This window comes from Fusarium tjaetaba, assembly GCF_013396195.1.
Source record: "Fusarium tjaetaba strain NRRL 66243 chromosome Unknown NRRL66243_c0000133, whole genome shotgun sequence".
NCBI classification, from domain to species: Eukaryota; Fungi; Ascomycota; class Sordariomycetes; order Hypocreales; family Nectriaceae; genus Fusarium; species Fusarium tjaetaba.
Genome location: NW_023501329.1, coordinates 117,243 through 138,530, shown reverse-complemented (window position 1 = coordinate 138,530; position 21,288 = coordinate 117,243). Strand labels below are relative to the sequence as shown.

General features: G+C 47.3%; 10 protein-coding genes across 10 annotated transcripts; 8 read left to right on the top strand and 2 right to left on the bottom strand.

Annotated features, from left to right (window-relative positions):
* Nucleotides 1-1,711: 1,711 nt before the first annotated feature.
* Nucleotides 1,712-2,212, top strand: FTJAE_6799 (NADP-dependent alcohol dehydrogenase; the record flags this gene model as incomplete). The annotated part of the gene is made up of 1 exon (XM_037353448.1): nucleotides 1,712-2,212. One exon carries the CDS (start codon nucleotides 1,712-1,714, stop codon nucleotides 2,210-2,212), a length of 501 nt encoding a protein of 166 aa, XP_037206155.1.
* A 721-nt stretch (nucleotides 2,213-2,933) lies between these two features.
* FTJAE_6798 (alcohol dehydrogenase (NADP+)) lies at nucleotides 2,934-4,065 on the top strand (the record flags this gene model as incomplete). Its single annotated transcript, XM_037353447.1, has 2 exons — nucleotides 2,934-3,367; nucleotides 3,417-4,065. 2 exons carry the CDS (start codon nucleotides 2,934-2,936, stop codon nucleotides 4,063-4,065), a joined length of 1,083 nt encoding a protein of 360 aa, XP_037206154.1.
* A 1,185-nt stretch (nucleotides 4,066-5,250) lies between these two features.
* FTJAE_6797 (WD repeat-containing protein) lies at nucleotides 5,251-6,177 on the top strand (the record flags this gene model as incomplete). The annotated part of the gene is made up of 1 exon (XM_037353446.1): nucleotides 5,251-6,177. The coding sequence occupies one exon, from the start codon at nucleotides 5,251-5,253 to the stop codon at nucleotides 6,175-6,177; it is 927 nt and encodes a 308-aa protein (XP_037206153.1).
* An 852-nt stretch (nucleotides 6,178-7,029) lies between these two features.
* Nucleotides 7,030-10,697, top strand: FTJAE_6796 (uncharacterized protein; the record flags this gene model as incomplete). Its single annotated transcript, XM_037353445.1, has 4 exons — nucleotides 7,030-8,353; nucleotides 8,579-8,611; nucleotides 8,770-8,821; nucleotides 9,659-10,697. The coding sequence occupies 4 exons, from the start codon at nucleotides 7,030-7,032 to the stop codon at nucleotides 10,695-10,697; spliced, it is 2,448 nt and encodes an 815-aa protein (XP_037206152.1).
* A 735-nt stretch (nucleotides 10,698-11,432) lies between these two features.
* FTJAE_6795 (uncharacterized protein) lies at nucleotides 11,433-12,317 on the top strand (the record flags this gene model as incomplete). Its single annotated transcript, XM_037353444.1, has 1 exon — nucleotides 11,433-12,317. The coding sequence occupies one exon, from the start codon at nucleotides 11,433-11,435 to the stop codon at nucleotides 12,315-12,317; it is 885 nt and encodes a 294-aa protein (XP_037206151.1).
* An 811-nt stretch (nucleotides 12,318-13,128) lies between these two features.
* On the bottom strand, nucleotides 13,129-14,045 carry FTJAE_6794 (proline iminopeptidase; the record flags this gene model as incomplete). The annotated part of the gene is made up of 2 exons (XM_037353443.1): nucleotides 13,129-13,726; nucleotides 13,780-14,045. The coding sequence occupies 2 exons, from the start codon at nucleotides 14,043-14,045 to the stop codon at nucleotides 13,129-13,131; spliced, it is 864 nt and encodes a 287-aa protein (XP_037206150.1).
* A 529-nt stretch (nucleotides 14,046-14,574) lies between these two features.
* On the top strand, nucleotides 14,575-16,260 carry FTJAE_6793 (multidrug resistant protein; the record flags this gene model as incomplete). Its single annotated transcript, XM_037353442.1, has 7 exons — nucleotides 14,575-14,714; nucleotides 14,767-15,153; nucleotides 15,203-15,272; nucleotides 15,322-15,725; nucleotides 15,769-15,913; nucleotides 15,960-16,103; nucleotides 16,153-16,260. The coding sequence occupies 7 exons, from the start codon at nucleotides 14,575-14,577 to the stop codon at nucleotides 16,258-16,260; spliced, it is 1,398 nt and encodes a 465-aa protein (XP_037206149.1).
* A 190-nt stretch (nucleotides 16,261-16,450) lies between these two features.
* FTJAE_6792 (uncharacterized protein) lies at nucleotides 16,451-17,297 on the bottom strand (the record flags this gene model as incomplete). The annotated part of the gene is made up of 2 exons (XM_037353441.1): nucleotides 16,451-17,161; nucleotides 17,211-17,297. 2 exons carry the CDS (start codon nucleotides 17,295-17,297, stop codon nucleotides 16,451-16,453), a joined length of 798 nt encoding a protein of 265 aa, XP_037206148.1.
* A 755-nt stretch (nucleotides 17,298-18,052) lies between these two features.
* FTJAE_6791 (cycloeucalenol cycloisomerase) lies at nucleotides 18,053-18,856 on the top strand (the record flags this gene model as incomplete). The annotated part of the gene is made up of 1 exon (XM_037353440.1): nucleotides 18,053-18,856. One exon carries the CDS (start codon nucleotides 18,053-18,055, stop codon nucleotides 18,854-18,856), a length of 804 nt encoding a protein of 267 aa, XP_037206147.1.
* Nucleotides 18,857-19,507: 651 nt separating this feature from the next.
* On the top strand, nucleotides 19,508-21,234 carry FTJAE_6790 (HOL1; the record flags this gene model as incomplete). Its single annotated transcript, XM_037353439.1, has 2 exons — nucleotides 19,508-19,877; nucleotides 19,925-21,234. 2 exons carry the CDS (start codon nucleotides 19,508-19,510, stop codon nucleotides 21,232-21,234), a joined length of 1,680 nt encoding a protein of 559 aa, XP_037206146.1.
* Between the last annotated feature and the right edge of the window lie 54 nt (nucleotides 21,235-21,288).

The following is a 21,288-nucleotide window of genomic DNA, read 5'->3' as shown; positions in this document are numbered from 1 at the left end:
AGCAATCCCGGTAAAGTCAACGGAAGACAGGGGGGCTTGGATTTAAAGGGCGAACTGAACTGCCACTGAAGGGATCTGGAGGAACAGGGGGTCCCTGATTGGGTCTTCACTGTAGTTACGTACAGCACAGCACAACACGACAAGACGAGTCAGAAGAACGGGATGATCAGGGGAATAAAAGAAGGAGAGGGTGCCATCTACAAAAGGGAAGACATCAAAAGTATCTCTTAACAAAAGCTAGTGCCCCATAGGGCGAGTCACGATACTAAACGACCCTTGGCGGTGATGTAAGGCGACTGGTCCCCAAGTCATGCTTAACGCCATTGACAGTACACGATGACATGCACTTGTGAGCTAGTGCTGCCCCAGAAGGAAGTCTTGGGAATGCGGGAAGGACAACGATTTCTTGATTTATTATTATCGAGCGGAGGTGGATCGTACGGTTCCAGTTTTTCTCGGGGCCCGCGATTCTCTTTTTCCTCGGTCCGGTCTCTGAACAAGCTCATACTACCTTACGTCGTTGAAGATGTTTAGAGGCTAAAGATTATGACGGTAAAAACTCTCTTTGCTTTTTTAATCTGTAGCGGTGAGGTCCCTTGAACACGGTAGCAGTAGCATCTGTCGCTAGCCGCCCCTCCATCAGCCGTCCTCAGCCAACACTACCAAACAGGGCGAAAGAAACTCAAAGTGGCGATGCAAACTTTCCGTATTCTTATTCCCGGTGCTGATTCTTCTCGGTAGAAAAAACTGCAGGTACTGAGTAATGCAACAATGCCGCAAGAACTGTGATTGCAAAGTAGCAGCAATGTTGGGCCTTCATATCAACACCGTTGATCCCTATTGACCAGACCTCCAACGGCCAATGGCTGTGTAACATCGATTCACCACAACAACAGCGTTACTTCGAGAACCCACGCAGTGCAACTCAATGCATCCAGACCTTCCAGGGGTCTGGATCAACACCCCAAACAAGCTAATCCCCCAAAGCAACCCCGGATTTGGCTGGGCTTACTGACTGATCTCATCCACACGGGCTGAAGACCCTGATTCTGTAGTTCCATTGACATTGTTGTCCCTCTACGGGTAGATAGTTCAAGCCTGGAACAGTTTGCAAATGGATTGGCGTACATCAGTCCTTGAAACCTAGAACGAAAAAATCTGACGGATTGGAGGAAGTGATCGACAACTCGTTCAGGAGAACTTCACCTGGGCTTACAATTGGTGAACCGGACATTCCGATACCGGTTCCATGGAACCAGTCAGCCACGACTAGGAAATTCTCCATTTGGGTTGATCTGGATTTATATGAGCCCAGATTGACTTCACTCTGAAGCTTTAAGTCTCGAAGGTCTAGACCTCTACAGTTTGGTCGAAGTGTCCAGAGTCTGGACGTCATGGCTACCCTACGGAACACTCAGCTTAAGGGTCGATAATTGCTCGGGCAAGACAAGTGCTATAACTCGTAGATTAATAGGTCTCAAGCTAAAATATCCAATATTGCATCTCAATTCCAGCAATCTTCAACTTTGTCTCAGGATGCAGCCCTTCTAGAGTTTAATGCTGCAGGGCTGTCGTGGGGAAGACAGTGGATCAAGTTTTTCCCGCGTCAAGGATCCATACTGAAGTTTCTGAGAGTTTGTTCACTATCACCACGTAGCAACATATCAAACACACAATTCATCTTCCGCGATCACATCAACTCACCTTCATCATGGCCACACCAACCCCGAGGCCCTCTCAGGTGGCTTTCCGCATCCATCCCATCTACCGCATCTTCTTCCTCATTCTTGAACCCATCTCTGCCCTCACCGGTGCTTTCTACACTCACTTCCGCCAAGGAACTTACCTGAACCTCCTCCATGCTGCTTCAGCACCAGCAGAAACAGGAAAGGCTACATCTGTAGCCATGTCGCAGCTCGCCAATATGTTCTTCTTCTTTGCGCTCAACGAAGCGCTCGTGCTGCGATCTACAGCGGATTTGCGGGTTTGGAGGACGGTCCTGCTTGTACTACTTATTGCGGATCTGGGACACTTGTTTTCGATGAGTGAGCTTGGGTCGAGTATCTATTGGGACGTCATGGCGTGGAATGCTAGTGATTGGGGGAATGTGCCGTTTGTGTATCTTGGTATGACTATGAGAGTGAGCTTTCTGCTGGGAATTGGACTGGGAGAATCGAGGGCTTTGAAGAAGAAGGATTGGAAGAAGCAGTGAGCTTGTCGGACGGTTATAGCGAGGTTCGGTATTTAGGTCTGCGAGATTTCGGTTTGGAGTGCCCGAATTTGTGGTCATGAGGAGGAACAACTTGGATATAACTTGACTACGCCTTGACAAGACATGATATAGCAAGGTCTAGAACAAATGATGCCCGTATGAAAGGATACCCCCATCAGGACAAATGGAACTATAAAATACATCTTGAGCCACCTCCTCACAGATCGCCAATGCAGCTCCTCTCATGCTACCTCATCCCCCACGATTCTTGGTGGAGGAATTCAGACTCCGGCGGCCCACGAATAATCCGAGCTTCATGTCAAGAGTCATGATGGCGCCTCAACCAATGACATGTCCACATCGGCTATCGGCTATCGCATGTCGCCTGTGTGCAATTCGGGCATAGCGTCCCGAAACGACCCCCAATCTCTCAATGCGACACTTCAATTCCTCCCCCAAACCGCGTCGCTTACTCGAATCAGATGATCTTTCATGACGGAGGGGTGGTAGCAGAGAAAAAAAGTGCCCCTCACACGTAACGGATACGGTAGTCAACGCGATGAGGGGTGAGCTCTGAGGTTGTTTCGACGAGTGGGGGTTTCTGGTCGGCTCGTCGTCATGAGATGAGCTTTATAAAGGAAGAGAAGCCCCAATTGACTTGTTCTCAATTGCTTTACTCTCTCTTTCTCGCCATCTCAGCACTCACACTTCCATAATCATCATGTCTGTTCCCGACAAGTTCCAGGGCTTTCAGTCCCCCAGCGCCGAGCACTGGACCGACTTCCAGAAGAACTCGTTTGAACCCCGTCCCTTTGGCGAGTACGATGTCGACATCAAGGTCGAGTGCTGCGGTGTCTGCGCCAGTGATCGTCACACCATCAGCGGCGACTGGGGCGGTTGCCCTTATCCCCTCGCTGTAGGCCACGAGGTTGTTGGCAAGGTTCTCCGTGTTGGTGATAAGGTCACTCTCGCCAAGGTCGGTGACCGTGTCGGTGCTGGTGCCCAGGTTTGGTCGTGTCTTGAGTGCCATCAGTGCAAGAATGACAATGAGACCTACTGTAAGCACCAGATTGACGCCTATGGCGCTGATTACCTCGATACTGGTTTCAAGACCCAGGGTGGTTACTCTTCTCACAGCCGAGTGCATGAGTACTGGTGAGTACGCTCGCCCACCCAATTGATCTCACTGACTTACAATTCATAGGGTCTACCCCATCCCCGAAGCCCTCTCCAGCACCCAAGCTGCTCCCATGCTCTGCGCCGGTATCACCGTCTACAGCCCACTGAAGCGTCTCGGCGCCGGACCCGGCAAGAAGGTCGGTATCGTTGGTATCGGTGGTCTTGGCCACTACGGTGTCATCTTCGCCAAGGCTCTTGGTGCTGAAGTCTGGGCCATCTCCCGTTCACGAGCCAAGGAGGCCGACGCTCGCAAGATGGGTGCCGATGGCTTCCTGGCCACTGGTGAGAAGGACTGGACCAAGGGCCACGAGATGTCCTTCGACATCATCATCAACACTGCCACTTCTTTCGAGGGCTTTGCTCTCAGCGAGTACCTAAGCCTTCTCGATGTGCACGGCCACTGGAACTCTGTTGGTCTTCCCGGTGGCGATGGTATCTCCATCCGCAACCAGGACTTCATCACCAACGGTTGCTACATCGGAACATCGCACTTGGGCAGCCGACGTGAGATGCTCGAGATGTTGCAGCTCGCTGCTGACAAGGGCCTCAAGTCGTGGATTGAGGAGATTCCTATCTCCAAGGAGGGTCTCCAGCAGGCCATGGAGGCTCTGAAGACGAGCTCTGTTCGCTACCGATCTTGCATGACCAACTATGAGGAGGCCTTTGGTGCTTAAGCGTGTGGGAATGTGAAAAATAAAAAGAAGGAGTTTGTTGGGAGTAGCATTGGGAGTTATGAATGAGTTAATGGTGGAGCTGAATGCTCTTGTTGGCGCGCATCAAAGACACCTTGATGGGTCGGAATGACGAATAAGTATGGTATGATCTATGCGATCATGTCTAAATGAAATGATGAATTAAACATGATGAAATCTATCCATTGTCTCTCTCCGTGATCGGACGCAATTGTAACTCTAGTTCATGAGCTGAATGAATAGCGAGTATTTACAAAGCAGTGATTTTATAATCAATGATTCCATTTCTGCTTTCTAATGGGCCATCACGTAGTCTCGTTTTGGAGTTTTTGGCCCAGAAGGCTAGACCATTTTCACTTATACTCCCCGCATCGCAACTCATGGGGTTGTGGGGGTCCCCATCTCATCTTTTCACGACACAATGAAGATCCAAGAGCTGTGAAGATGAGCTATAAGCGCAATTGAAGTGATTGACTGTCCGTAAGAGTAACTGATCTTAGAGTCAGTCATTGCATACAATGCCAAGATGCGGGCTATCATGAACCCGCTGAGTCTCATTCTTACAACCTCCGATTCCCTCTTCACGTCCAAAAATAACGAGGCCGGCACCCATGTCATCAACACTATCCCTAATTCTGCCACGCCGAATTCTGCTCCGTGTATCTCCTGCGGCGACCGGCGGGTGTTACTAGTGACTCACCCCTACCGCTACATGTCTTCAGCCTTTTTCACTACATGCTGAGAATAATGTGAAATTTTCTAACGAAGTCGCTTTTGAGCCTCGCCAAATCGAGAGATGTGATTAGCAATCTGTAAGATTCGGTGTGCTTAGTTGCAGGGAGGAGTCATCGTGGTGGGCTTCGCGGTTTGTTTAAAGATCAAGGTGATCGCCGGTTTCTTGGAAGTTTGGCGATACCTTCAAAGTACACTCTACAGAACAATACTACAAACAATACAATCGTATCAAGATTTTATAAAACTTTTGGATACCCTCTCCACATTTGTTCACTCTCTATTGACTATCCATTATCGTCAACGTCATGTAAGTCCAGCCCCTTTCAACCTCGAGCTTCCGACTAACGATACTACAGGGGACAATCATCTGCATCTCCTTCAACTTCATCACCAAGATCTCAGTCTTTAAGTGCAAGAGACCCAACAGCACTCATGGAAATCACGCGTCGCTTCAGCCGCTCCTGTAGCAAGGCAGAGATCGCCTCAGTAGGCATCTCCCCTGCTACATCAGCTGTCTTTGCGATCTACACTGCTGCGCAAACTTCTCAGTCCTGGATCGACGTCTTTGACATCAAGACCCAGAGCGGCTACTCCAAGACCAGCGGCTCGCGCGCTGTCTTCTCACCCAATGGCGCGAAGCTGGCTACTATTAGGGACTGGACCGTTCAGTTTACAGGAGGCTTCGACTTTCACCACTCTAGCACTGTCTTCCTGAGGGACTATGTCAGTGGAAAGACGGCCTGTGAACTCAAGGAGGCTAAGGGCGAGCCTATTGCTTGGAGCCGTGATGGGAGACTCATTGCAGTCGGTGAAGCGAGGAATCGCATTGGAGTTTGGGACGTGAAGAACGGAGTCCGAGTCGGAAAGGTCCTGAGCCACATCGACGCAGTTACTCACGCTGCTTTCCTCCCCGACCAAAGCCTCGTCACTATCTCACGCGATGGAACGCTGCGCATCACCAACACCAAGACTTGCAAGACAATTCGCCGTCTCGAGATTGACGGCTCAAACAACCCCCGCGCTCTAGCAGTCAGTCCCGATGGTCGACGCATCGTCTCAGTCTGGGGGACAAGTGTCCACATCTGGATCCCATCCGCCAACGACTTGACGTCCTACAACCTCAACGCGGTGCGACCCAGTGAGGGATGGCCCATTGCGATCTCACCCGATTGCCGATACATGCTCTGCAGAACTGAAGATGGCTTCGACATCATGGATGTTGCGACGGGAACGATTGTGTACGATGAGGTTACGGAGGAGATGGTAATGTCTGGGGCTTTTGATGAGGATGCTAAGGTTTTGGTTCTTGGAAGAATGGATGGCGTTGTTGAGGTTCAAGATATTTTTGAAAGGAGGTGAAAAGTCTGATACCCTAGGATGACCAGATTGTAAACGAGCTGCATAGATGTGTTTTTGACTGGATGGGCGTTTGTTTAACATGGGCGTATAGAAATTGTTACTGTTTCTCAGATATTCAACATCGTTGGTTGTAAGAGCATATGCCAGGCTCTCAACAGCAAGTATTTACATACTCAAAATTAATTTCTTCAATTATTTAAATACATTTTCGGTGGATGCGGTGGTGAGATAGCCTCAGTTTTGACTTTTGAAATCCCTCAAGCTGAATGGATCCAGGGGGTAACAAAGTTGAGAAACGCCACATCAGTGTTCTGATGTAGAAACTTTGCAAAGTCAAACAGTAATCGGCAAATCAGGAGATAACATTAGGTGATACAGTTACGAGGCGTAGAATACAGTTGGTCACATTGATAGCCTTTCACCAAATCACATACAAACTTCACCTCAACAACACTTAATCTTGTATCAAAGCTTGTTCAATCTGCCTATAAAGTCTCGTCACGAGCCCTCCCACGGCCCCCCCACGGTCCTTCTTCTTCATACTCATCCTGACTTGTATTAACCATCCATCAATAACTCCAACGACCAGCACCACTTGAACCATAGCCTTACAAAAGGACGTAGGAAAGCTCAACCCATCAGTTACACGCAACAAAAGACTTGGCCACTAGGAACTTCGCGTTTAGCAAAAGCTTTGCAGCTTCTCTAGCCATTTATCATACTACCAGCCAAAGTTCCGACATCTTTTCTGGCTTACCGAGGCGTCAGCCAGAGACACACATATTTCATCCCTGAGTTAGCTTATTGAGATACCGAAGAAACAAAATCGAGGCATATCCGATATAGCCCGTCATGTGGGAAAGCCCAGCACTCCCGACAGAGATCTTGTATCAGATTTTCGAGCATTTCTGTCTACATTGTCAGGACAAACATTCCGTCTCCCACGAGCATATCATATCCAACAAGAAGGATGAGGACCGCCCGGCCCTCATCAACCTTAGCAGGACATGCAAGAGCTGGGGATGTGTTGCACAGAACATTCTTCATCACTACTTCAAACATTCAGATGATCTGCGGCAGATTCTTTTCTGCAGGACAATTTGCGAGAATCCAGAATTGAGCAAGCAGTTTCAAGTGGCCATCCTCGGGCTACACGTAGGCGTCAACCAAGAGTTTTCTAACCAGCGTTGGTTTAAGGAATCCATGGCTAGGTATATGTGCTTGTTTGGGATAAAGCCGCTCTACTTGCAGAGCTCTGTTGTCTCTTTGGGAGAATTCATCGCACCGATTATTCTACTTCGGGCTACCAACCTCAAGCATCTCGTCGTTCACGGCCTTTATAATCCGATCATCTTCCAAAGATTCTGTATGGAAGCCGTCATACGGAACAAAGCTTTGTCTCAGAAGCTCGAGTCTCTTTCGGTCGGGCAGCAGGAAATATCCTCCATCTGGGATCTGTCACCACAGGTTCAAACATATCTACATACTTTAGGGGGACTTCTCATAATGCTGGAGAACCTCCAGACGCTTTCCATATCGCGACCTAAATTTGGAAGTCTCCCAGAGAAACTCCCACTTCAGAAGCTGCGCAGGCGCTGGATTGGTAATGCGTGCATGTCGAAGAGCGGGCTGCAGAGCCTCATCAACAACACAGGAAAACTGGAAGAGTTCGTTTATAGGGAAGTTGACGACACGGGTTGGTCGCAGACCTCCAGAACCAGATTTGTTACATCTCAGGAGATCTTTGAGATGCTTTTACCCATGAAAGATACACTCAAGAGAGTTGTCCTGAAGATGTACAGCTCAGAGCGGCCACCTACTGCCATGGCTCAGCTAGTCAAGCTGCAACAGTTACGAGTCAACGCAGGAGTATTGTGCGATATCTCCACCCTGAGACGCAACACCCAAGATCTCGCAAAGGATGCCCTGCTCAATGTGTTCCCACCGAACCTACAGACGCTATGCCTCGACCATAGCCACACGGACGCACCTCGATATCGAGAGGCTTTGGGGTCTTACATATCGTCTACCTACAGAGAACCTCCGCAGGAGCAAAAGCTAAGAGAGGTGATTCTACATTTTATAGACAAAGCCTATCCAAATCCAGCCCCGTGGGTAATGCCTGTTGTACGGCCAACGACCGCAGAAGAAGAGGAATCACTCCGCAGAGAGTGTGGTTCGTTATGGCTTGAAAACGGGTGTATAAGTACAACGGTAGCACCGTTTTCATGGTATAGCTGCGACGAAGTCGGTGAAAACACAATGTTGCCGCATTTTTCTATGTAGAGATGCTCGTTTTAGTCCAATAGAACTTGGAAATGCTGTTTTCGATCTCATCTACCCTGCTAATAAAGCTATTTAATACAATATTTGGCATGAATATAACCTGAATTTGTTCCAGTTCTTCAGAAACCTGCCTACACAGAAACTGACAGTAAGACGGGTGTAAGCGATTGAGATTGTTAATTGGCGGACACACGGTGAGAATACAAATCCCCAAGACATGACATTGCCCTGGCATGTTCTGACGTCTAGCCTAAATCCAAACTCTACACACAACACAAAAGCATGCACAAGACTGTAACTTCATAGGGGATAGCCATGTGACCAAGTTCCACAGTATCAAGATTCCGGGTTACGGTTAGTCACAGGCTACCATTGGTGCTACATTGCAAGAAAACCCAGCGTTGGCAGATCAGGAAGCATCAGTAGACAGGGTCACAGACGTTTTTGGGTGCTGTTTGGTTACTGATGCCAGCAGAAACTGTCTCTATGTAGGGCTTATAGCTAGAGCTATTATGCTACCAACATTATTTCAGAATGAAGGGGAAAGATAACTACAATGCAAACAGCTTGCTGGCGGGTGATCGGCGGCCAGTTCATAGAGGAAGCCCACGCCGACAGTGCTTCATGACGACAATCAGCGCATGTTGATCACAGGCGGTGCACCACTGTGGTGATACAAGGAGAGACTTGAGTGAGAAACAGTGCATGGCCTAGAGAAACTGTTCGCAACTTCCAGTTATTCAGCTCATTTTTGGACTATAAAAGGCCCAGTTCCCTCTCGGTTTAGCCTTGCTCAACTCAAGCTCTTAGAACTCACCAGACCGCCCATTATCATATATCGGAAAGCAATGAAGATGCTTATACAGAACCTCCATCGGGAGATTATATTTCTCATCTGCGAGAGTATATGTCCCCATTGCCAAAATTTTGATAAGGATTGGCCGAGTGCATGCAGTACGGGAGAGATACCGCCCCCTCTTGCGGCTAAGGAACGCCGCCAGACAATCTTTAATCTCTCACTGGTCTGCAAAAGATGGGGGTATATCGCACAGAAGGTATTACATCATCATTTTGGCTTCTTCGAAAATCATCAAAAAGCAGAGTTCTTATTTTGCAGGACTCTTTCTGAGAATCCGGAGCTTGGCAAGCATGTCAAGTATATATGTTTAAGACAACTCTCTACATACGGCTGGAGTCTCGATGAAGAATGGCTCAAGAAGTCATTAAACAAGTTCTCAGAAGTTCTCAAGTTCCCAGAAGCATCCATAATGCCAGATATCTCAAAATGGGGAGACTTCATCGCCCCCCTTATTCTGCTTCAAGTCCCAAATCTCGAAGAGCTCTCAGCACAGAACAAACACTTGAACGAGATTATGAAAACGTTCCACACATTCTTTATCGGAACGCACTGCGTTCTTCCTCAATATCTCAAATATATATGGATCACGACTTCGCCAATCGCAAATGAAACTAGTTCTGCTGTGTTCTTGGATCTATCCTATGCCTCAATGGGAGGGCTTTTATCAGTCAATCCAAATATTTGGGCTCTGGGATTATTTAATCCCGATCCACAGTCAATCCCAGACCGACTAAATCTTCTTGGCTTACGAGACTTGTGCTTGTATGACAGTGCTTTCAGCCGGAGAGAACTTCGACTATTACTTTCTGCAGCAGGGCCATTGGAGAAGTTTCAGTATTATGGACTATGTCACTCTGAACGTATATGTCTCACCCCTCAAGATATATGCGAGCTTCTGGTATGCAAAGAACGTAGCTTGAAAACGTTGCGTTTGGAAACTTCACGCAAAGCCCAGCAATTCACAGCAGGGAAGCACCTGGTCAATGTTGGCTATATGAGATTCCACTTCCAAGGTTTCTGGTATCCAACTGCAGCTGAACCAATCTTGGAGGAACACGCCCTACTGGGCATATTTCCACCCCGACTCTCTTACCTATGGCTCGACATCCCGGATGATATGGTTCTAGGAATCGTGGATGCTCTTGTTAACTATATAGTATCGGCTTGTCGAGATCAAACAGATGACCAAGTGCTGCGGCATGTCAATGTACGGGTTCTGACGACCATCGACAGAGAGTCTCCAGAGTTCCCTATAGCTGTGGCCAGATCATTTTGGGAAGACCTCAAGAAGAGATGCCAGAATTTCCGCAGACACGGAAAGATAACTGTGTATCTCAAGTGTGCGACCGGGCTTGGAATGTTTGTCTCTGATTAGGTTGACTCAACAAGATGCCTAATCCCTTTTGAAACTGTTCTAGTAGAATATAGAATAATGGCCGAAGGATAATTTTTTCGGGTAGTTGAGCATTTATAGTATCATTAGTGAATGGCCAATTATTTCGTGGTCAAGAGCTTGTACTTGAATCTGTTCATCGATGTGACTGCGTTTTCCACTTAGAGATGCTGCGCTTTTGAGCTTCATGTTCCTTGATAGTGATTTTGGCTTTTTAAGCAGATATAAGATTTATAAATAGACAAAAATCTGAGAGGTGTGCACTCGTGAATGTGACTTTTCGTATTGTATTGTGGAGGCTCAGTTTGTCTTCACTACCCCTTGATCGCGAATGGAAAGTCGAATTCCGGGCGTCTAACTCTCTATTCACAAAGTTTCGTCAATGTCTGAAGCGACTATCAGACAGATAGTCACAGTAATAGGCTGGTTAACGAGTGATTGACTCATAGGTGAAAAGCTCCTGTGAGGTTAGGAAGAGAATGTTAACAGCTGCGGCTGACAACGAATAACACTCTATGTTGACACAGTATGTCTGCTCAACCCCAAAAATCCACGAACTGAATCATGATGCCATCTTACTGAGCCTGATTCATTGTACAGGGACGGAGTGCATTTACTCATCACACGGTCTGAGAAGTCTCGTTATAAAGTGTCTAAAGAATCCACCAAACTTACATGTTGTCTATCACAAATCACTTTACTCTCCAATTACACACCATGGATCTACAAAACCTCGACCCAGCGATCATATACATAATATGCGAGACCTTCTGTCTGCATTGCCACGATGAATATGACCATCGCCAGGGTGGCCCCGCTGTGACTCTCGAAGACTACGATGCAAAAGCCCTTCGATATGATCTGATCAGTCTCTCCACAGTCTGTAAGAGCTGGGGTTACATAGCGCAAAAAACCCTTCACCATCATTTTGGCTTCTATGAGTTCAGCCCGGAGGCTATGATTCCTTTCTGCAGGACTCTTTACGAGAAACCAGAACTAGCCAAGCTAGTCAAGCAAGCCAGATTAACGCATATCTTCTCTACTAATATTATCATTAAGGGAGGTTGGCTGTTTAAGTGTTTGGACAAATTTTCCAACATTCTTGACTTCCATGGAAGAAGGTTTGACCCCAAGACCTTGAAATGGGAACAATTCATCGGAGCAGCTCTTCTCCTTCGATTGCCGAACCTTGAGTTTCTCATGGCGGAAGCTAGTCATTTACATGAGCTCCTTACCAAGTTCAGAAAGCCTTTTGCTCTCCACAGATCCAAATTTCCTCAGTTTCTGAAAAGCATTGAAGTTAGAAACAGGCACCCAAAACCCCCTACCATTCGCAATCCCCTAGGCTTGTCAAGAGACTCTATTGGAGGATTCATGTCAGAACTTCCGTACCTACAGTTTATGGAGCTCAGAAGCCCTTCTTTCTCAACACTGCAAGATCCATTACGGCTTCGGAACATGCGCCATGTCCGCCTTTTGGGTGTAGATCTCGGCTTGGAAGGACTCAAAGTCTTCATATCTGCTACAGGGCCTTTGGAATCCTTTCAGTACCAAGGTTCCCTAGATGGGCCCGATCCTTGTTCCATACAAGATGTCTGCTAGGCTCTGGCTATCAGAAAGAATACTTTGAAATGGCTGAAAGTATTGGCACCTTTCCTGCCACACGAGTTTACAGCAGGAAGGCGACTTACTAACGTCACTTATATGCGCATGTGGCTTGACAGCATTTTCCGTCCAACGCACGAGGAGCCCATTGCGGATGATCAGCTAATACTGAGCTTCGTGCCTCGCAGCCTCGAAACCATTCATCTTGACGTTCCAGATTATACATTGGAGCGTATATTAGGTGCTATTATCAGCTACATCCAGTCAAGCTATCGCAAAGATCCTAGAGACCAAATTCTCAAATCAGTGGAGATTCATGTCATGATGTACTCTGACAGGGCAACGATGGAGCATTCGCGCAAGTCGATACACAACTCAGCATGGAGATTGATCAAAAGGAAATGCGGACGTTTTCTGGAGAACGGCAACATAAATCTTCAGGCAATCTGGTACGGTCCTCGCCGGAGGGAGGCCAGATGAGCTGCTCAGGGGTGTCTATCAGTTGCAATGGGAGGACAACAGCTTCGCACGTACAATTAACGCTGAGTTTTTATAGTAAGGACAGTCAATTAAAAGATTTGCTCAAGCAGGTTTCATGTGTATGCATTATGGGCAGGTGACAAGGGCTTATCGGCGTAGTGTACCTTGGCAGATCGAGTCTTCGACTGGATCGCATAGGCATAAAACTGTGCGATAACAGCCATGGAAGGATGCAATCTCGGAAATCGGTCCCAATTAATGAATGATGGCCTCCAAAACTTTCTTTCCTACGTTAAATCAGACATAAACACCAGAACTATAAACCCAGTTACCACCCAAGCCTTCCAAGGAAGTCGGAGAGAACCCCACGAAACTTCTCCGGCTCATCAGTAGCAGGATTATGAGCTGACTTCTCGAAAACAACAAGCTCACTATCCTTAATACGCCTCTGGATCATCTCAGACTCTTCAACAGGACAAATGATGTCAAGCCTTCCAACTACCACCAAGGTCGGAACGTTGATCTCAACCAGCCTGGACCTCACATCAAAACGAGGCTGTGACCAGGAAAATGCAGCGTTGTGAACCTCCCAGCGAAGTTCGGAACTCGCACCTTCGAATGATTCAGGCACCAGGCTACTCTCAGCGGTGTAGATGGTGACAATCTCGGCCATGCCTTGTTCTGCATCTTCCTGACTTTGCACGTTGCCAGTCCAGAGCCTTACTTGGCGCATGGGATCGGGATTGATGCGGTCGGATAGGAGAATGTTTGCTAGGGCACGATGTGTGCCTTGGGGACCAGATGCCCAGGTGTTGCGAAGGATCAAGGCTAGGAGACGGTTTGGGTAGTTGAGGGCGTAGTTCAGTGAAAGGAAGCCACCGTATGATCCTCCAGCAAGTATGAACTTTTCGTCTCCTGCCCAAACTCTGTAAATAAAATTAACCACTATTATTCAGACACACGCTCAATCGCCACTTACCTGAGCTCTTCAAGATCTGAGATCCACTGCTCATCCTTAAAAGGGCCCTTGACCTCACTGTCTCCACTGCCTCGAAGATCGTACACGAGAACGCGAAACCTGTCTGCGAGAAACTTGAAGTCCTCTTTGATGCCGGTGTGTGACGAGAGTCCCGGAGCCCCATGGAGAGAGATTATCAGGGGCTTTGACTTGTTCTCGGCCCCGAGGAGGCAGACGTTGAGCTTGGCTCCGTCGCTGAGTTGAACTTGGGTATAAACTTCTGACATTGTATTTGTCGTATAAAAGGCGAGATGATATATTCTTTTAATTCTATTGAACTTGTGATTCGATCTAGGTACACTTTGGAGGATTATATATAGTCTATCCCGAAGATGGGGCTCTTTCGGTGTTGTTAGTCACTTATATCATCATGGGTTGAACATCGCTGAGCGAGGTGGAGTGATACATAATCTCCGACTATTAACGTAACGTTGAAACGTGAGATTCCCCGGCATTGAAGACGAAAATGACATATTCAGCTATTTACCCTTGTCTAAGCTCGTTTTGTGGTTCGATAAAGCTTACTAAACTCCGATGAGCTGCATAACATGACCCAGTCGTCGCTGAGCGAGGTGCCAGATTTCCTAATCGGGTAGTTTTCGTAAAGCGAACGATGATTTGTTCGACGGCATTACGAATTGTCTGAAAATTAGTAGAAAATAAAGCGAATATGTTTATTAAAGCCAGAGGAGTATTTCACAATATATATGGTATTAGTATTGCCGTACTTTATCTGGTTCTCATCCTTGTGCAAAAATGTCGACCGAATCGGACGCTGAGAAGCAACAGCCAGACATCCCAACCCCTTGGGAACGAGATCATGAGAATCCTCAGAATTGGAACACATGGAGGAAAGCACTAAACTTGGGGATCGTGTCTATCCTGGGTTCTATCACGTAAGTCTGCCCCAATATCGCATATCTTCGACATCTCATTCTTTCATATCAGTCCCTTGGAATCGTCCGTCATCGTCCCAGGCGTTCCTCTTCTGAAAAAAGACTTCCACGAAACTCGACCACCTGTGACATCTCTCGTCGTTTCAATCTTTGTTCTTGGTTTTGCTTTCGGCCCTGTGCTTCTGTCACCGCTGTCAGAGATTTATGGTCGTCGCCTACTGCTCAATATATGTAATGTTGTCACGCTTGGCTTTTCGATTGGTAGTGCTCTTGCACCAAATATCGCCACGTTTATTGTCTTTCGGTTCATTTCTGGGAGTTTTGGTGCTGGGCCGATGAATATTGGTGGTGGCAGTATTGCAGATCAGGTCGAGCTTCCGAAAAGAGGTTTTGTGATGTCGATATTCTTCACTGGTTACTTCTTGGGCCCTGTGATTGGGTAGGGTTACTCTATCGACCAAAAACCGAGGCGCTAACCATTATAACAGACCTGTAATAGGTGGCTTCGTTGCGAAGGACCTTGGATGGAGATGGGTGTTCTGGATCATGGCCATCTTTGTAAGTGCAATCTCATGTTCAACGCTCAGTGCTAACCATTGGTATTTAGAAAGGAGTCCTCACGATCGTGACCTTCTTCTTCCTCACCGAATCCCACCACCCTAAGATCCAGCGAAAACGATCCAAGGACACAGACATGATCCTCAATAAAGAAGCACCGAAAGTCAGCCAAGTACTATTCCGAGCTCTTATGAGACCGATGCGAATGTTGATCCGCAGCCCTATCGTCACTGGCCTCTCCCTATATCTCGCATTGATATATGGCTACCTATATCTTTTCTTTACCACTTTTTCCACCGTGTTCACAGACCAGTACGGGTTTGACATTGATATACTTGGACTCGCTTTCCTTGGGGTAGGAATCGGCTGTATTGTTGCATTGGTGGTTCTCTCCTGGCTGAGTGACTGGCTTCAAGACCGCCTTACCAAGAAATACGGAGAGTCTAAGCCTGAGTAAGGATGTATTCAAAAACAACGAACACCGCTAACCGTTCAGATATCGATTACTTCCAATTATCCTTGGAATACCACTTCTTCCCATCGGGCTTTTCGTATACGGCTGGACGGCAGAGTATGAGGTTCACTGGATAGTTCCAATCATCTTCACGGGATTCTCAGGGGCCGGACCGATATTCTCATTTGTAAGAAACGATTTCTTTTCATTGTTTTCTCACTGACGCGCAGCAGCTCCCCACTCAGATTTACATGATCGATGCTTTCACAACCTATGCGGCAAGCGCTCTGGCTGCTACAAGTGTCATACGTAGTATGGTAGGTGGGTGTCTTCCAATCGCTGGACTACCGCTGTACTCTGCTCTTGGTTATGGATGGGTGAGTTCTTCCATGAATTTCCCTCATCCTATACTGACAAGTCTCCTAGGGGAACTCACTTCTTGGATTCATTGCCATTATAGTGTCTATCGCACCTCTTCTGTTCTGGCGCTACGGCGAGACTCTGCGCAAGAAGTACGATATGCGATTTGACTAGTACCCCTATATCTTCCTGAGAGCCAAGGTTGTCTTGGCGTTTAAATATCCATTTTAACCTTTGCAATTGATAGAATACAGCGATTTTATGGGAATACTCTGCCCCTGTCTGGGCTTCGCAGATACTGTCTGACTATGGCCAAGAAGGCTGCTCGAATGTCTATCGGGTCTTTCACTATATCTATACAGTGTCATGTATCTAGCAACTTGGTAGCCCAATCGTCCTTCTCCAACAAAACGTTTACGTGTTCAAGAGTTCTTTGGAGGTTCTCTGAAACCTCTACTAGCCACTTCACATTAAGCTTGCCCGTGTCACTCAGATCTAATGTCCCCGCTATAGACCTCTCTTGAAACCCCGTGGCACTTTCATGGTCAGCATTAACCGAAAGTATAACGTCTCTCGTCGCCTGTCTGACCATCAACTGCTTTATCGCAATGTCATCCTGTTTAGAGGGCTGAAACCCTCCCAGCGTAGTACTCGCCATGTCGCTCCTGAGATATTCTCTTGGGTCTTCTACAAGTTCGCTGAGAAGGTTGACCTGTCGTTGATGAAGCATGACGAGATTGATGTAGCGAAGGCAGCCGGTGTCACAATTCTGACAGGCAAGGTATTGTGCAGACTGGTGGAAGGCGGTCTGAAACAATGATAGAATCTCTTCGAGCGGCGTCTGTCCTGGGTTCTTCGTTATAGCATCCACGATTCCACTCATGTCGTGTATGTCTGCATAACACGCTTTGGGACACTTTGATATTGGCTTGAGACAAAAGGAGGGAGGCTGAGAGTCCAGAGCGTCCACTATGTCTGTTAGGGATGGAGAGTTTGCACTGCCTGAAGTTCCAGAGATGGGTCCTGCATCTTGCTCTGAAAGATTCTGATCAAACCCCAGCACATCATTGAACAACTATTCAAGTCAGTATGCCTGTTTCAAGTCTCGTTTGTAGATCACATACGTTGGGGTCTATGTTCTGAGGCTCGATTGTTGGTGCAAGCTCCGGATCAAATACAGCCATGTCAAGATCTGATGGAGTGATCTCCATAGAAGGTAGCCCGTTCGATACTGAAAACACATTGCTAGCACATGCTCGTTTCTTCCCACGCCGCTGAGACAAGCTGTAAACGCATGGTAATCCTGAGGACGAAGCACATCGTCGACAAGGGACACCTCCTGAGCATTTAACACGAGACTTTCGACATCTGTCACAAGATGTATTGTATTTTCTTGTTTGTGTTGAAAGACTCCTGTTCGCAGAGCTATTGATAGGGGTCGAGTGAGTGTTCCATCTGGTGGTGTAGGTATCTGGTATTCCGTTGAAATGGGTCATAGTAGAAGCAGATAACTGGAAGACTTAAACAATAAGTAACTTTTGTTATCAAGAAGCGATGTATTGTGTGGAAGAGGTGTTGTCGGACGGATTTGTCATCATATAAGACGATGGATCCCGGTCAAAATAATGGGTATCATCACATAACGTTACGCAGGCGTGAGACCAGGGCATGATGTTGACATTCAAAACCAAACTTCAACAAAATGGTTAAATATTAAGTATAATAATTTGATGTAATTATTAAACTCATGTTGCGGGCTAAGGCTTGGTTGAGTGACTCAATAACTTTATTAGTGTGGTATGTGAACAGATGAGCCTGGGCACTCTGACTGTAAGGTTATATCGGGTAAAAGCAGTGAGGTTTGGCGGTTAAATCCAAATCTGACATTCTCCCAACTTCAACTCAGCTCTTATAATTCATGTGCGCCTAATACGAGAATCAAGACCGCCATAACGGCACATAAGCCATGTCAACATCTCCTAACAAGAACCAAATCTCTGCTCAATATCTTGAAGCCGACAAAAGATGGACAGAGGGTCTGATCCTGGCCCAAAGCCCTTTCTGGGTCATCGCCGTAGCATTCGTCATGTTGAGCGGCATCATTCACAGCTGGAACGACGTTGATTATATGCTCTTCTCTATCACCGTTGCCTTGCCCTCTATCCTTCTCCCAGCACTCTTGTCAAAGTCCGGTGGTCGTCCATGGTACCGCCGATACTGGGTAAAGCTCAACCTATGGGTATCCACCATAGTCTTCACTGGAACATACTTCATCTCTCACTACTTCTTCGATCTCATGGGCATGCGATACATGTTCAACAACAAAGTGAATTTCAGCTCTGCTGTTGCTGGTCGGACGGGCGGTGAAGTTCCTTTGTTCTTGTATCCGCTCACACATGCATACTTTATGAGTTACTTCACTTTCTTGCTAGTTGCAGAGCGCAAAATTGTTCGTCGACTACAACCTGGACGTATTGGACGTGTCTTTGTAGTGCTGGCTCTTTCATACGTCGTTGCGCTCGGAGAAACCTTCTTCATGGCTAGCCCTCTTCTCTCAGACGCGTTCCTTTATGAAAAGAGAGATCGTATGATGAAAGTTGGAACTTTTGGATACATGATATTCTTCGTCACTGGCTTGCCTATGCTCGGACGCGTTGATAGCCATGGCGAAGATTGGCCTCTCAGCAGAGTAGTCACGGAAGCTCTGGCTACATTCACGTGTATAATGCTGTTATTTGAGCTTTGGGCAAAGATAATTGGGCCTCTTTGATGGAGCTTTTGTTAGTTAAGATGTTGACAAACTGAAATCTGGGGCAAGCAATATGGGGATGCGGGGTGAGATCGGGGAAGTGGAGGAGTGGGTTCGACCAACAGACAGGGATTTATTACCAACGGACTTCGGTTCGTTTTATACGAAAATCTGCGATTGAGTTTCAGCCTCAAGAATTAAAGCTCACGGGTATGATCTAATTCGATTTGACCATATATTGCTAGCCAAAACAGCATTCATTCTGGTCAACTTGTTGATGGTATACTCGGTTTGGTCTAGCTTCGAGAGCTCTTGGTTCAAGACATTAGGAAGTGAGTTAAGGCATCTAGATACTAGCCGGACCAAGGCCAGTTTATTACAATTCGTTGAATGTATTACAGTCTATCTACTCCGCAATAGCCAAAGTACCAGAGCCGCGCATGTCAATCAAGTGACTGTATTTAAACCCCACGTTATTATGGCCTAAGAACCGAAAAATATGTTTCCGAACCGATTCCCCGGAACGGGAGTGTGGGGGAACAACTCCATCCAACTTGGTCCAGACTCCCCCGATCAACGGACCTAACACTAGCCAAGCCCTCTAACATCTCACTTTATAAAGAGCCTCAATGAGCCTCAATCTCAGCCTCTAAGCCAGTCCTCAACTTCACCATGGCCGAGAAGTCAGATTTCCCAGATCTCGCAACAGTCGCTTCAGCAGACCACATCGAGGACGAGAAAAAGGCACACACAGCTCATGATGGCGGTCACATTGAGGGAAACGCTCTTCTCGTTAACAGACAGGGCGAGATTCGAAAGATTCCCGTGCCGTCGTCGGATCCTAATGATCCTTTAAATTTTAAGCCGTGGGAGAAATATGGCCTTGTCTTTTGCTGCTGTTGGTTCTCTGTTATGGGACTCTCAGTCGCTTCAGGGCTGGGAGCTATCTTGAATGTCTTCTTTGAGATGTATATTCCCAAGGGGTTTAGTTCGGATCAGGTTGTGTTGCTTATTACACTGCCGACCTTGTTCATTGGACTTGGTATGTTTATCTTGCAGCTATTCTCGTGGGGTCACTAACAGTGTCAGGAAACTACATCATCCTCCCTTTGTCGCTTGCTTATGGCCGTCGACCCATCTTCCTCATCTCCGTGGTCGTTCTTCTCGCCGCCAGCATCGCAGCAGCTACTCAAAACAGCTACTATGGCCATCTCGTCTCACGCATTCTTCAGGGTATCGCAACAGGTGCTTCAGAGTCTCTTCTTCCCCTGATGCTCACAGAAGTAACATTCCTCCACGAACGAGCCTTCATCTTTGGACTCTACTGGATGGTTCAAAACGCTATTTCATCCTCTCTCAACTTAGCATCTTCATACATCAACGCTGATCTCGGTTGGAGGTGGTACTATTGGGTATTTACCATCACAGTGGGAGTCGGTTTGATCATTGCTTTCTTGCTTGGCTTTGAGACTCAGTTTACTCGTCCAGCTTCCTCGCTCGATGGTCAGCTTGTCATCACTGATGAGTTTGGAGTCACAAAGGTCATTCCTGATTCTGAAGCTCAGGCTTATCTGGAGGAGATGTCGAGATCGGGATTGACAGCGCCTAATGCTGGAAACCCTGCTCAGGATATTGAGCGCAAGGCATATGTTGAGCGCCTCCGACCTTGGTCTACGCCATCTTCTCAACCATTGCGTGTCATCCTGCTAAGCTGGAAGTACATGCTCGCCTCGTTCTCCTCACCTGGTATCTTATACGCCGTCCTCACATCCTCAATCGCTCTGGGCTGTGGTGTTGGTATGTCCTTGACATACAACCAAGTCCTCATGCAGTACTATCACTGGGAAGCTAAGGACATTGGTTTGATCAACGTTGGCGGAGTCGTTGGAGCTGTTCTGGGCATGCTCTACTGCACATTCCTTGCCAATCCCTTCGTTCTCTGGATGGCTCGTCGAAACCGAGGTATTCACCAGCCTGAGCACCACCTCATCACCATGGCTCCTCCAGCTGTTGTCGGCGTGGGTATGCTTCTCCTCTATGGCTTCACTGCCGGTGGTGGTGCAACTTGGTGGGGACCTTACCTCGGCTGGACCATCTTCCAGTATTCATTCACAGCAGTCATCATCATCTCGACAACTTTTGCTTCTGAGGCAGCTCCCAAGCATCCTGGTCCTGCGCTCGTCACTGTCGTCGGTACCAAGAACATCATCTCTTTCGGTGTTACCTATGGATTGACTCCTATGATTGAGGAGCACGGGTATAAATGGGCTTTTGGCGTCTTGGCTGGATTATTTGGTGGTATCTTCTTGCTGGGTATCCCTGTCTGTATCTGGAACCCCAAGTGGCGTGCTTATGTTGCTGAAAGGGAGGCTCGAAAGGGTACCACGACCTCTGACTGAGGACTGGATATATGAGAGATTCGGAGTTATGCAATCTAGTCTAGATCAAATTCC